This window comes from Triturus cristatus, chromosome 11, assembly GCF_964204655.1.
Source record: "Triturus cristatus chromosome 11, aTriCri1.1, whole genome shotgun sequence".
In the NCBI taxonomy this organism is placed as follows: Eukaryota; Metazoa; Chordata; class Amphibia; order Caudata; family Salamandridae; genus Triturus; species Triturus cristatus.
This window is the reverse complement of record NC_140594.1, coordinates 285,043,075-285,058,378: the sequence shown is the minus strand read 5'-3', so window position 1 is coordinate 285,058,378 and position 15,304 is coordinate 285,043,075. Positions and strand designations below refer to the sequence as shown.

Genomic DNA, 15,304 nt, shown 5'->3' with positions numbered 1-15,304 from the left:
CCACGCGGCTGCAGCTGCTCCGTGATAAGCTTTTCCACGAAGAGGTCCAGTGCCGGCCCCCGCTCACTCTCAGGCACCCCCACAACGCGTACGTTGTTCCGTCTTGACCTGCCCTCCTGGTCATCGAGCTTGTCCATAAGCTGTTTTTGAACCCGTTCCAGCGACTGTATGCGTTTCCTGCTCTCGGTCGTGTCTTTGGTAAGGGTTGCGGTAGTCGTTTCGACCTCGGACAGTCTCGTGCTGATTTTGGCGACGTCAGCTCTCAGCAGCGTCACATCTGTGGATATCGTGCCGATAGAGGTTTGCATCTGGGTCAGCGTGGCCATAACATCTGCCAGGGTGATCTCTTTGGCATTGTCAGGGGGGGGGGGGGGGGAGGCAGTCCGGTCTTTCTGAAAGGCATACTTGTCGAGCCTGGCCTGTGCTCCCCCACGCTGGCCCCTCCCCCCCCCATGGTAGCCCGCGACGGGCGGTCTGCGGGGGTGGGTGCCCGCCACGGAGGTGCAAAAATTACTGTCGCTGGCCACCACGGGGCCACGTGTCAGCCCTCCTTCTGTCCCGGCAGCGTGGAGGCCTCTGACCCCCTGTTGGCTCCTTACCGGGAGAGTTGGCGCACACCTCGCTCCGCCCGCGTCTGCAGCGTCAAGCCTCAGGCACGGCCTGCGTCGTCCGCCGCACGGCCACCCTCGACTCCGGGAGATGCCGGGGATCTCCCTCCCGGGGGCTGCGCTGTGGACGTGTCACCTGCCTCCCGCTGCCGGCTGCTCCCTGTGTCGCAGACTGCCCCCAGTCCTCTTCGGCACCGCGCCGTTGCACCCAGTGCGTCTTCTCCCTCGCTGAAATGGCGCCACGTCAGGCCAGCGTTGTCCCCTTTAGACGGGCCGATTGCCGTTGATGGCGGGGGAGACCCAGCCCTCGGTCCTCGCCTCCCGCCGGTATGCCTGACCCCGTCGTGGCGTGCCTCTGCTCTGGCCGCCCACGCCGCTGGCTTCTGGTCCGGCCCCCTTGTGCTGTGGCGGGTCAGGTGGCTGTTACTCGAGGCCCCGGCGCCTCCTTTGCCGATAGGCCCGGCGCCCGCAGCGAGGCAGCCGGGTGGGCCAGACGCAGCGCTGCTCGCGCTTTCTTCAATCGCCGGAGCCTCGGGTGTTCAGGGGGCTCCGTTGCATTAGTTTCGCCGGTTTACGGCCAGGATGGGTGCCGGATAGCGGTGGGATCGGGCGCTGGGCTCCGGAGCCGCACTAGGTTGCGGCCATCTTCATCGGCTGCAAGCCACGCCCCCGGGAAGTTTTTTTAATGCTTCTATCACAAACAACTGTGATTGCGATTTTTTTTTTTTCACAGAAACAATTGAAAACAATGACCTTTACGACATGTACAGGAATGACCTTGTTTTGTGACTTAAATCACTTCAGTGCGATATCGCTCTCCAACCTCCCCCTTAGTCCCCAACATCAGTGGAGGAAGCATTGTAGAACAAATGTCTAAATCATCAGGTAATCATCCATCCTGACTAGCTGACTTTTCCTCTGTTTGAAATGACTAATACTACCTTTCTGATTTTAATTTCCAGGCTGTTGTCCATGTTCTTCATCTGCAAATAGTTGAATCAGAACTGTTTTTTTTTCTTCCAATGCAGATTCTTCCCTATCCAACGCAGTAGCGGAGAACATAGCTATTCAACCCCAGAAGCTACTAATCCTAGATGCTCGCTCTTATGCCGCAGCAGTAGCTAACAGGGCCAAGGGTGGGGGTTGTGAATGTCCAGGTGAGTGTACCTAATTGTACATAGTAGTAATGTATTATTAGTTTTAGGAAGGGAAGCTGCTTACTTCGGTCATGCGTTGCAGACCATGAGTTGGATTACAAGGCTTTTTTTTCCTATTTGAAGGTTACTGCTAAATTGTTTGCTACTTTGCTGCGTTTATGGAATTAAATGGCTTGCTAGTTGCTGGAATTGTTTAATCTAACCTGCTTGATGTTATCTAAGTTAGTCAGCTCTTCTGTGAACCTGAAATGAAAGCAGGACCCCTTTTTTAGTTGTGTTGCCAGAATATATATACAGACTTCTAACAAGAAAACCTGTAAGAGAGAATTACATATGCATATCCAATACATATTATCCAAAAGATTTTTCTAAGAAAAAAGATTAAGCGAGCAGTCAAACATAATTTTCAACAGTGTAGGGGGGTCGTGCCGGATTGGAAGAGAAAAAGAAGAAAAAAATATTAAAAATACAAAACAAGGGAAAAATAATCCTCTTCCAAACATGAAAATCAAATGTTAATAAAATTCAATAAATAAAAAATATATGCGACAGGATAAACCATAACTATTAAGCTGCCCCATAGCATAGGCTTGTAGGGGAAAAGCAGAGAGGATGGTTGGTGGTAGGCTGTATTTTGAATTGGAGGTGTAAGAAATACCAGTTACTTTGTAGTGCAAAGTTTACATCTTGACCAAATCTTAATTTGTGCCAAAAGATGAGGAGTTGGGCATACATCTAAAAGCAGGTGGTTACTGGTTACTCCAAAAAGCTTGCACACATGCACTCATCACAAATCAAATTATCATTTGTAAAATGTTTTGAAAATCCTGTTAAGACTGTTTATATCTGAATCATACATTTTAAGCTATAGTGCTCATATTGAAAATTGGTTACAGCCCTCCACAACATTTGTCTGTGAACTATAACATAACTTTAAATCTTGAGACCGACCAGAAACACCTCAATCAAACTGAGCGTTTCTTATCCAAGACTATCTTGTTCTTGGCCCTGATCCTGGGGTGACAGAACTTTTTCCGTCGCCACCACCAAACTATGGAACAAGCTCCCTCTCCACATCAAGACTAGTCCCACGCTGATCACTTTTCGAAAACAGCTAAAGACCTGGCTCTTTAATCAATAGCCATCCGTGCCAGCCTTCCTCTGACCGATCCGCAGTGCCGAGACACCCAAGGGTATTTGTGCGCTTTATAAGTTGCATAAATAAATGGTATATGCACACCAAATCCGTAAATCAAGTGTTCAAGGTTATCATAAACAATAATGTAGTCTTTCTGCGTGCAGCCGGGGTATCACTGGCTGATCAACCAGCGTATGGCAAATGTGAGTAAAATGCGTTATCCCACTGGGAAACGTCCCCCAATTGCACTCTTAGGCTCCCAAAGGAGGTTCATCAACAGTTGATCTATGAAACAGTGGTAGTTTAAAGTTGCTTATGTGGTTTATTCAACATCATAGTTGTAAATTAAGGGGGCGTGGCTTATCGCGCGAAGCGGATGGACGTGCCTGGGTAGAGCTCCCGGCTGAGCCTCCCTATCCCGGGTGAATTCTCCGGTAAACTACTCCTGCACGGCCTGCAACGGCCGGCGGGCCTGCCCTGGGACCCGAAGCACGCACTGGCCGACTTTGGCGCAGATCGGCGATAAGACGCCGCACCGATACTGAAGGCAGCGCTGAGGCCGCTTTAACGGCGTCGTTGCTGGGGACCCCGGCGACGCGAGCCCGCGGCTACAGATGGCCAGATGGGCCTTGCACTGAGGCCCACGAGGGAAATAAAGCGGAGGCGCGCAGCGGCCGGCGGCCCCTGCGAGGAAGCTCCTGAGCGGCTGCAACTGTGCTTGGGGAGATCGGACCCCTCCCCCGAAGGTACGAACAGCGGGGACAGCAGACTGGGGATGACCTAGGACACCCGCTGGGACAAAGGCTGGGAGGCCTGGATGGCAAGTGGGCGATCTGCCTGGGGCCCTGAGTGAGGCGGGGTGGCGCCGAGACAGCGACGGAGGTCTACGTGCACGCTGGATGCTGCCGAGGCCGGCTTGCCCTGAGGGGGGAAGGGCTGCCCCAGAGGCATAAGGACCTTTGGAGCTCACGAGGGGGCACCGGGCTACTCTCCCCCACCCCCCCCCCCTATTTCTCTGACCTGTGAAGCGCTGCGACAGGGCCTGAGCTTGGGGCGACCTTGGGAGTGCCCCCACCCCCCCCCCCCTCCCCCTGGGGGCATGATTGGAGGAGGCGGCGGCCGGGAGAAGATCTGAGACACCCGCTTGGGAAACGGCTTGGACACCTGATCTACATATAGATGTGCTACTTGGAACCCTGGGGGAGGCGGAACGGCGCCGACGACGGAGCCTCGCGGACGCCGCACGGCGATCGATACCTTCAGGTAGCTGCTGGGACAGGCTCGCCCTGGGGACGAGTGGGCTACTTCGGTGGCAAGCGGAATCTGCAAGCACACGGGGGGCGCTGGGCTGCTCCCCCCCCCCCTCTTTCTCTGACCTACACGGCGCTGGGACCTGGGGGCGGACTCCTGCTGACGGGGGGCACCGCTCCTAATGGACTTACCTGCCCGTATTGCCGCTACCTGCCGGGAAGTGCACAAGGACGGGTGAGAGGAGCGGGCACGATTGTGCGCCTTGGAGAGAATCGCCTGATATCTGCTTAGCTGGCTTTGCGCATTCCCCCGCCTGGCACCTCGGTCGCCGCAGCAACTCGGCCACGCTGTACGAGACCTGGGGGCCCACGGCTGCGAAATCTGACCCCTCAGGAGAGGGCCCGCGACCTGCTGCAGCAATTTCGGCGACACAGAGGCAATACAGCAAGCGGGACGAGCCTCCACTCCCCTCGAGCCTGGAGAGAACCCCTTGTCTGCACCGCTGGCCTCATGTCTGGAGGGGTGCGAACGCGCACCGGATCCGGGAACGCGTCGACGAAGGGAAAACAAGTGAAAACGACGCCCAAGATGGACGCAGAGCAAGTGGCGTCGAAGCTGGACTGCGTCCTCGCAGCCATGGAACGTATGGAAGAATCCCTCCAACAGACCCGCACCTCCCAGGGAGACCAGAATTGATGGCGTGGCAATAGACTTAACACATCTCCGGGCTGACCACGGGAAGTTACAAGATCGTACCAAGGTGCTAGAAGATACCATGGCAGTCATAGAACCGCAGGCGGCGCAAGCAGATAGAAAAGTACAAGATCTCCTGTACAGAGTGGAACAATTAGAAGGTCGCGCCGAGGATGCGGAAGGACGGGCACGTAGGAATAACATCCGCCTCGTGGGCATTCCGGAGAAATGGGAAGGGACGGACCCGACTCGCCGAGTGGAGGAGTGGCTGAGAGACCTTATGCCAGGAGACGTGCTCTCCCCGTACTTCGTGGTGGAGAGAGCCCATCGAGTGCCTACAAGACCGCTCCCCCCTGGCTCTAACCCTAGACCGTTTCTTCTCCGAGTCCTCAACTATAGGGACCGTGATGCTATACTACGCGAGGCAAGGAAACTAGGAGACATCACCATAGACAATGCCAAGGTGATGTTCTTTCCGGACTACACGCAGCAAGTGCAGCGGCAGAGGCTTTCCTATCTGGCAGTAAAGAAGCGATTACGCGACGCCAACCTCAAGTACTCACTACTTTTCCCTGCCAAACTGCGAGTGATAGCGCGAGATGCGACGCACTTCTTCATGAGCCCGGGGGAGGCGGAGGCCTGGCTGGAAGGGGGAATGCCTGAGGCGCCGGGGGGAGCGCTGGGAGCGGCTACTAAAGACCGGGCCCGGGGACCGCGACGGAGACGCCGCCGTGGATCGCACACGTCCCCGCAGACCGGAAGTGGGGGACATCACTCCCCACCGGCGGATATCATCCAACAGGAGCAACGAGACGCACTACGCATGGTGGCGGCTCTTGGCGGCTCCCCGGCGCCATCGCTTCGCCCGGGGGCTAGCCCAGCTGTGTCCTTAACAGACGATGAGGCGGTGTATGGGATCCCGGATACGCAGAGCTCGGGGGAACTCCCGGACGTCACGCCGCAAACAGTGGATTTATTCGACTGAGGGGAATTCGGCGGCGGCCTGCCACATACTGCGTGGCACAAACACACCCCAGTACCTGTCTGGCTGCCCTGACCTCCGCTGGGTGAGCTATGGACCTACCGATGTCCGCATCATCGCCGCTCTGGGGACTTGGGAGCAAGGCCAGACACTGTGAGTACCTTTTATATTAATAGACATGAGCTTCCAACGCCCACACTGCAGACACCATGGCGCACGGTGCTGCCCAAACGCAACGCTGCCATAAGAGGTACCCGGAGAGGGACACGCCCCCCTGAGACTGCTGCTCATGGTTATCTGACTCTGAGCATGCCGTGGCAGTGCCACTGAACGGCAGGCATGGAGCGCCCGCCGGCCAGCAGCAGCCACTGCACCACACCCGGGAGCGATGCAAAGCTCTCCAAAGACTACATTGTTTGGTTCATTGTTGGAACATACGCCGAAAGGCACCCCCTAAGACAGTATAGTTTACGAGCTCACTCGAGCGTTTGGATGGCGACATGTTGTGCAGCCGACCTTTTGGTATTTTTGACACTGTTGCCATGTTAGGGCTTTTTGTTACCCCTTTCTTCCCTGTCCCTATGTCCTGCAGGAGATCATGGCACTACACGCATGGCGCCGACACCAACTTTGCGCTGGGGCCGCGGCACTGGAGGGGAGGCAACGCAGCATTGGGTGCTACACCTTGGGAGGGAGAGAGAGACGCACGCGCACACGACTGCTATGGCTAACATACAAGTATGCACCTGAAACGTCAGGGGAATGCACACGCCGGCTAGGCGCTATCACATTTTTTCATATCTCAAGAGACATAAAATAAATGTAGCGTTACTACAGGAAACACACTTAAACCGAGCTGAGGTACGGGCGCTGCACCGCAAATGGCGAGGACAACTGTATGCCACAGACTACTCCTCATACACTCGCGGAACACTGATATGGATCCGCCCTGGAACCCCTTGGGAAGTCGCGGATATAGCTGTGGACCGGGAGGGTAGGTTTGCTGCTGCGCAAGGCAGACTAGATGGGCAGCATATTGCGCTAGTGTCCCTATACTCCCCCAACGTAGATCAGGGCGACTTTCTGGCGCGGCTCTCAGCGACCATGGCACCTTGGCATGCAACTTCGTGGTTACTGGGGGGAGATTATAATTGCACGCTAGACGTAGCATTGGATCGCTCCTCCCCGCCCCCGCCTAACGCTCCCACACGGGGAGCCACGAAAGCGCTGCAGGAATGGGCTGCACAATGGAACCTGCACGATGTTTGGTGAACGCGCAACCCAGGGATGCGGGTATACTCCTACTATTCTGGCGCTCATGATTTGCATGTCCGACTGGACCGATTCATGGCATCTACTGACCTACTGCCCCACGTTATGGACACGCATTACATGGGCCTCACACACTCGGATCACAACCCACACATTATGTCCATAGCCTGGGAGCAGCCGCACCCCCCTGTGCCTACCTGGCGCCTGCAGCCTGCGCTGTTGCTAGACGCGGCTTTCCGTGATTCCCTACTCGCACGTGCTGCGCAGTAGTTTGAGGATAATGCAGGCACGGCGTCCACCCCCTCAGGTGGAGTGGGACGCCTTCAAAGTAGTGATCCGCGGCCACTGTTTACATACGCAGGGCCACATGCGACACCAGCTAGAGAAGGACCTGACTAAGTTAGAGGCTGACTTGCTTGCCAAAGAGGAGGGGGCTCGGACGGGCGATGGGGACCCGTTACACGAAGCCCGCGCGGAACATGCGCGCCTATTAGAGCGGCTCCGCAGCGTCAACTATGCAGCACACTCTGCGTGAACACACAGTCTAAGCGATAGACCTGGCAAACTTTTAGCTTGGCTGATCTCCCAAGAAGCACGCGCGGCCCCAGTGGCAGCCATAGGGCGGAGGACGGAGAACTAGTATATACACAGCTAAGCATACACGACGCATTCGTTGCCCACTATACAGCATTATATCGCTCTCGCCTACCGGACCCTCACCCTAACATGGCCAACTACCTCTCCCCCCTGCAAATGCCGCAGCTGACAATTGCACAGCAAGACGAACTGGGAGCCCCACTCGAGACAGATGAGCTCCGAGAAGCCATCTTCAACCTGTCTAATGGCAAATCCCCGGGCCCGGATGGGCTCCCAGCTGAGCTTTACAAGGCTGGCTTGGATATTCTTGTCCCGGAACTCCTGAGAGTATACAATGCAGCGGTGGACAGCGCCGCCTTACCCCCAACGCTCCACGAGGCCACACTGGTCTCCATTCTTAAACCGGACAAAGACAGCACGCGGGTGGGCTCCTATCGCCCCTTGGCGCTACTAAACACAGATTACAAGATACTAGCATCTGTCCTAGCCAGGAGACTGGCCCCACATGTGCCCAACCTGGTGCACCGAGACCAAAACGGCTTTGTCCCCACACGGCATACTTCTCACAATATCCGTCGTCTTTTTCGGGTGCAGGAATACGCCACGCAGCACTGGCCCAGAGCGGGGTGTTTGATACTGGACCTGGAGAAGGCCTTTGACTCGGTAGAGTGGCCATACCTGAGAGCGGTGACGGAGAAGTATCAGCTGGGGGGAGGGTACAGAGCCATGGTGGACTTGCTTTATGGTGGACCGACAGTACGAGTCCGCACGGGGAGGCTCCTGTCGGCCGCCCTCCGGGTTCGCAGGGGTACTCGACAGGGCTGCCCACTCTCGCCATTGCTGTTTTCCCTGGCCATGGAGCCCCTGGCTGCGATTCTCAGAGCACGCGGCCCGGAATGGGGAATCCCGCTGGCGGACGGTCTACATGCGGTGTCACTGTATGCGGATGACCTGCTGCTCTACGTCAGAGACATCACTGCAGTCCCCACTTCCCTCACTGACATCTTCCACACCTTTGAAGAGGTGTCGGGCCTGAGAGTCAACTGGTCCAAATCGGGGGCCTACCCATTTGGTCCGGACACGCCCGAGTGTGACATCCGTCTGGGTGGGGGCAGGCTGCAATGGCACCCCACCACTTTCCGTTATTTGGGGATCAGAATATACAGAAACCCGGCGGACGTTTTGGAGGGAAACCTCCTCCGAGCGATAACCTCTATCCGGGCGCAAATTGGTTTCTGGAACACCTTACCCCTCAATGTGCCTAGCCGTGTAGCGCTGACCAAGATGATTGTACTGCCCCGACTGCTCTATTACTTTGCAAATTTGCCTGTATATGCCCCCCCCAAGCTATTCCGAGAGCTAGAGGTGCTGCTACGCAACCTTATCTGGAACAAGGGGAGACCGCGCGTGGCACTGAACAAACTATACATGCCCACGGACTCTGGAGGCTTGGCGGTCCCTAACATGGAATTGTACTACCTTGCGGCGCAGATGCAATGGGTGGCGGGATGGCTAAGCGGTAAGCAGCTGGACGATACCACCTCGACTATGGCTGCCTGGACGCAAACGCAAATAAACGCGTTGTTCCACCCGATAACCCGCACGCGCTGTCCCTCTCAGATGTACCTAGCGGTGGCGCGCAGGTATTTTCTGAGGTGCCTCCGCCTCACGCACGCAACAACACCCTATGCTCCGATCCTGCCGCTTCTGGGCACACCTGGCCCGACGGGGCCGCTCACAGAGGCTCGTTTGGCTAGCTGGGGGCGGACACGTTGGGCGACCTTTACGCGGATGGAGACCTGCTCACCTTCGCAGCCCTGGCTGACGGCGCGGCTCTCCCGGCAGGGCAATTCCTGCTACATGCGTCCCTCCTGCGCACACTCACTGCTTCCTGGGGCGACATCACAGTGGAACTCCCGATGCACAGCTTCATACAATATCTACATGTCATGGGCAACGGCTCGCACATTATACACTGGCTAGCGCAGGCACTGCAGGCACACTCGCAGCCTTCCACACTACCGCTGCGGGAGCGCTGGGCGATGGACAGGGGAGGAGACTGGACAGACAAAGAATGGACGCGGATCCTGGCAGGCCCGACCAACATCCCACGCAACCCCCGCTTTAAAACTATACAGTACTACATACTGCAGCGCGCATATCTCACGCCTGACAAGATAAATAGATACTTCTTGCAGAAGGACGCAGCTTGCCAGCGCTGCCTGCTGCCGGGAGCAGACCTTCTACACATGCTGTGGCACTGTCCAGAGGTACGGACATATTGGGACGACGTCTTGGCATTACTAGCGCGCGACACTGACGGGCAACTACCACATACATGGGAAGCATGCATATTGGGGTTATATAAGCGCACCAAACAAAACAAAGTACAGGCGCGCTTCTGGGACATGGGACTTATAACGGCCAAGCGCTTGCTTACTAAGCACTGGAAGGCCGCGACCCCACCGCACGTTAAGCACTGGAAAGTCTCCTTCACCAACTGGGCGCATGCGGAGAGCGCGGCGCTCCTTCGTGGAGAAATAGCGGGGCTCCGCAAATTCCCCATAGCCCAGATCTGGGATGACCTTCTTACGGCGTTTCAGATGGCCTGTCAGGAAAGAGGGGTAACCTGAATCTCTAGCACCTGCCGCTTCCTTGTGAACCGGCGGAGACAGCCGTAGAGCTGCGGCGGCGTCACCTCCTGCTCCCCCCTGCCTGCCACTGATAGCCTCTACTCCCACGCTCAGCGAGGCTGACGCCAGGGGGATATCATTAAACGGATACCACACACACCTACTACGTGCTGCTGCCCCGACCCGACGCAGTGCAAACGATGCTTGGCTGCGGGCCCAGGCGGGAGGATGCGACCACTACATCCCAACTTGCTGCTCCTCCCTTTCACGTAGCAGAGCGCCCTGCCTACCACGAACCTAAGGGCGGGAGCTGCATAGACGCTTTGGACTCTCGACCGGCCCAGGGGACCCTCGGCCCCCCCCCCCTTCCCCGCTGCTATCTCCCGCGCACGGTACACAACCCAGCTGTGCCCCGATAGGCGACTGCTGACCCCTCTGCACTGGCGCCAAATGATCTCTCCCCCAACCCCCCCCCCCCCCTTGACCCTGTTTGAGTTCATAACCCTCGGTGCTGAGCTGACTAGGGGCCCCTAAGTTTGAGACTCTTAATGATGTCCTGCGTAACTTCCAAGGGGGCCTGGGCGGTGGCTGAGGCGCGGGCTGAGGCGCGGGCTGAGGCGCGGCGCCGACCCTGCTGCCAGCGCTGCGAATCAGGAGCGCCAAGCACACACACACAACAAAATAGACCTACCACTTACTCCGGTACGCGCCCAAGGACTACTGCAGTGTCACCACGTACAACGCCGCCGGACCCCCGGGTTGTCGGCTGAATGGCTGTGTCATGTTGTTTGAAAAGCATTAATCTATTGCATAGCGTCTTTGACAAAAAGGATGGTGCATGTACATAATATGATGATGCAACTGTGCTAATAAAGGTTTTCCAAAAAAAAAAAAAAAAATCATAGTTGTAAATAAATTTTAAATTCCTTCAAAATTATACATCGTCAAGGAATTGAGTGAGCCATGTCGACCGTAACCAATGCATTTCGGGCGAACCCTTCATCAGGGGATGTTCAATCTTTAAATAATGGAGCAGAAATCACAAAGTCGGGGAATTGCCCAGATGAAAATGTGGAGTGAAAATCATGTTCAAAATGTGAAGTTCGGTGGGTTGTAACAAATGCCTTGCAATGTGTGAATAGCATGCTCAGGGTTAAACACTGTGCCTCGCAGTGCAAAACCATAGGTGAAAATGGTGATCTGGTCATCGAAGAAAGAATTGTGGAAGTTTACCATGCCACCGTGTATGGTGTGTGATAACAACTTTGTACAAACTAGCGGTGAAATTGTGTCCGAAAAGTAATCGAAAGAGAATTAAATGCGATGTCAAAAGAATGAAGATAAAAGCAGAAGCCACATACACAAAACTCTAGTAGGAATGGTAGCATGGGTGAGAGCAACGGTCAATTGACGCGGTGGCAGTAAAAAACATGCGTGTCAGTAGTTATGCCTCAAAGTTTAAGCCTCGGTATTTAAACAACCATTAAGTCTGAGACATCGTGTCTAAAAGAGTCTTACCGCCTTGCTCAGTGGAAAGGTTTTCTGCGTTGGTACGGTCCGTGAGTAAACATGAATGGAAGTAAACAAAATGGAAGTGAATCATGCGTGGAAACCTCAAAGGAAACCAAATATTCTGAGGGTATAGAGTTGTGAAAAAATAGGGATATGTTAAAGAATATGCAGGAAAAAATACATGAGGAAGGTGAGAGAAAATGATAAAAAAATCAATATCAAACCCTTGTTGAAAAATTGGCAGCCATCTTGGAATGGTGAATCACGAGTAAAGTTCGGTGGGGGACATAATAATAAGGTGAATAAGTAGAGAAACTGAAGTGGAGTTTACGGATGGCTCCGGGGCTGAGAAGCTCTTCCTTAATACGGCGTTGGAGGTCACCAAAAGGGACATTGCTCCTCACTGGCTGGACACTACCACACCCACTCTAGGGCGATGGCGCAGAGGGGTGGACTGGTGTGCTGCGCAGGAGCGGCCTCTTTATGTCGCATGGGGATGCCTTCGAAATTTTGCCGCATGTGGGGCATATGGGTTGGCATAATCGAAGTCTGAGGTGTGGTGGTCTGCTCTTCAGGTGCACGTCGGTACGTCATTATTGGTTTTCTTTGTATAGCCTTGATGTCACTGTCATGTGTTTTCTCCCTCTTCCGACAGTGTATAATGTAGCTCTGAATGGTGCTGTTGGTTGTTACATTAAAAAAATTCAATAAAATTGATTGTCAAAAAGAGGAGAGTTTACAGAGTACAAGAATCTTGAGTGTTCGTTGTAGAAAGGTAAAGAGGTGAAAAGGTAAATCTGGCAAAGGGAAAGAGGTGAAAAGAAAGAGGTTATGGGGGCGAGACGCTAATTTGTTCATGCATACGTTTGAATTGGACCGTATCCGTACTACCGACCCATGGTGTGACAATCTGGTTATGTTTGTAAGATACAATGATGACATTTTTCGGATATGGAAAGGTTCCCACCAAGAACCATCTACAGCCATGCAATAATTGATTTGTGTCAAGGACCGGATTGAATTTAACTACAATATCAGTGATACCATCATCAATTACTTGGACGTATCCATTGCAAGATTGGCAGTGAACTGGAAACCAATACCTTCAGGAAAGAGACTGACCGCAATAACCTATTGCATTTTTTTTAATTTTATTTCTTGTGGTCAGCATAAGAAAATTACATGATTACACAGCAGTGATTTTCCATCGTAAGAGACATCTTTGAAGTACAGTTTTCTTACATTCATTGACCTGTATGGTCCACAACTTAGTATCTTTACTATATAGGTGTTACTTGACCAGCTCAAGTGCTTAACCTCTGCAAGCCAAATTGCGTACCATCTGCCCCAAGTCTACATTACAAACCTCACTTCATCAGTCTCGATGTCACATCAAATCTCGAGATATTCCACTGTTCCACACTCTAGCGGTATGCTAAGATTTTTTTAAAGTGTTTTGTGTAGAGCTAAGATATTGTACGAAGGGTGCCCAGAAATCTTTAGGCCTGGAGTCATGAGGTATCTCTTTTGAGTATGTCTCCAGTGTCTCTTTGCAATATGTCATGTTTGTGATCCGGTCCTTAAATCGTGAAGGGCGCTTGCTACCCCAGCATAGTGCAATGCGGCGCTTGGCCAGCAATAATGCCACTGACAGAAATCTTCGTCTTCTAGCCAGTTTTATTTTGTATGTTCCCAACAGGCATGCTAGTGGGTTATGAGGTATGCTTTCTGCTAACATAAGTGTAATAGCGCTGGTTACGTCATGCCAGTATGATTGGAGCTGTGGACAGGACCACGCAAAAGATTTGCTCCCGAAGCTCCACATCTATGGCATTTGTCCTCTGGTCGCAGTCCATACTTGTAGAGTTTTGCAGGTGTATAGTATACTTGATGTAGGAATTTAAAATTGATTGTATGCAAGTTGCAGTTTGGGGTAAGCAGCTTCAATAACGCACAGCTGTAATCCCAGTCCTCTGTAGCAACAGGGCTTCCCACTGCCTCCTCCCATCTTTGAAGCGACCTATTGGGGGATTGCCGTTGTTCTCCCTGAGCTGCGGCATATAACCGCGTTACTAAGCGCTGACGTGTGGGTGCAGTCAATAAGATTTGCAATGCGTTAAGCGAGCTTGGCTCTTTTGGAAAAGGGATAAAATTCTCTGACCGCCATGCGCAGAAGCAGGTATGCGAATATCTTTAAAGGCGTGCGGTGTATATTAAGGGACGGATTGTCCTGTGATAGAAATTGGCCATGTGGGAACATAGTGCCCATGGTGTTTAGTCCCATTTCCCCGAGTAGGGATAGCATCTTCTTCTCTTGTGTCACATTTATTTGTGGATGATGAGAGATGGGCAGCGCCGGCGCATATATCAGAAGTTTATGTGCTCTTTGTGCCAACGTGTGCCATGCCTGCGATGTGCATTGAACTGGGTGTATTACCCCTTTCTGGGAATTCCTCCTTGGGTCAGAGAGAAAAGTGATCAGGGGGGTCAGTTTCACACTATCGTGCTCAACTGCTATGTGCAGTATATGACCGTGCAGATGTAGCCAGTAGTGAACGTGTTGTGCCTGCACGCAGTAAAAGTATAATTGAAGGTCTGGTGCTCCAAAGCCCCCTTGGTGGTATGGCCTAGTTGGACTTTTCAAGCCCACTCTCGCCTGCTTCCCCGCCTAAGTCAGTCGCAGCATGGCTGTTCGCAGTTGTGCAAAAACTGCTTGTCAGCCAAATCGGTATATTCATAAATAAATACAGATATTTTGGCAGTACAACAATCTTCTGTATAGCAATCCTATCCGCCAATGAGAGTGGTTATTTGATCCATTGGCCCCCCAGGTTTATCGCTCTACCGTAATTCTCTCTTATTACCACCTCTGGATTACGGTGTATCCATATACCAAGCTATTTCACCGGCTCAGTCTGCCATTGTGATGGGTAATCTAGATTCGGTCGCTTCGTGGCTGGCGTGAGCGGTATTACCACGGACTTGTCCCAATTTATACTAAGACCTGAGTATCGTTCAAACCTAATGTGTTCTCTTATTAGTGGGTTTAGATTACGATTTGGGTACCTTGTATAAAGAACCATATCGTCAGCATATAGCGATATAGCAACTGGGTGTAGCTGAAATTGCAGGGCAGATTCTGCATGCTTTTGCCTGATTTTACATGCGAGGGGTTATAGCGCTATTGTAAAAAGAAGCGGAGACAGCGGGCATCCCTTTCTCTCTTCCCCGGCTTATCCTGATTTGATCTGATGTGTAATCGTTAACTCTAATGCGTGCACTGGGCTATGTGTATAGTAATGATATCCATCGTAAAAACGGTTCAGGGAACCCCATCCTACGCAATACCCTGAACATAAAAGGCCATTCCTCGGAATCAAAAGCCTTGCCAGCGTCCAACAAGGCTGCTGCAGCTGGCAAATCTGGATTCAAGTGGTGAAACATTGTAAATATGGTCCTTG

The 15,304-nt window shown here is 53.2% G+C and overlaps 1 protein-coding gene across 8 annotated transcripts in view; it reads left to right on the top strand.

The window, feature by feature from the left end:
• The window catches only part of MTMR3 (myotubularin related protein 3), a 1,575,327-nt gene that overhangs the window by 916,191 nt on the left and 643,832 nt on the right, over positions 1-15,304 (top strand). For all 8 annotated transcript variants that reach the window (XM_085633882.1, XM_085633880.1, XM_085633884.1 and 5 more), the window contains one exon: positions 1,637-1,765. In XM_085633882.1, the coding sequence (XP_085490008.1) occupies positions 1,637-1,765 (129 nt within the window). The remainder of the gene's footprint in view (positions 1-1,636; positions 1,766-15,304) is intronic.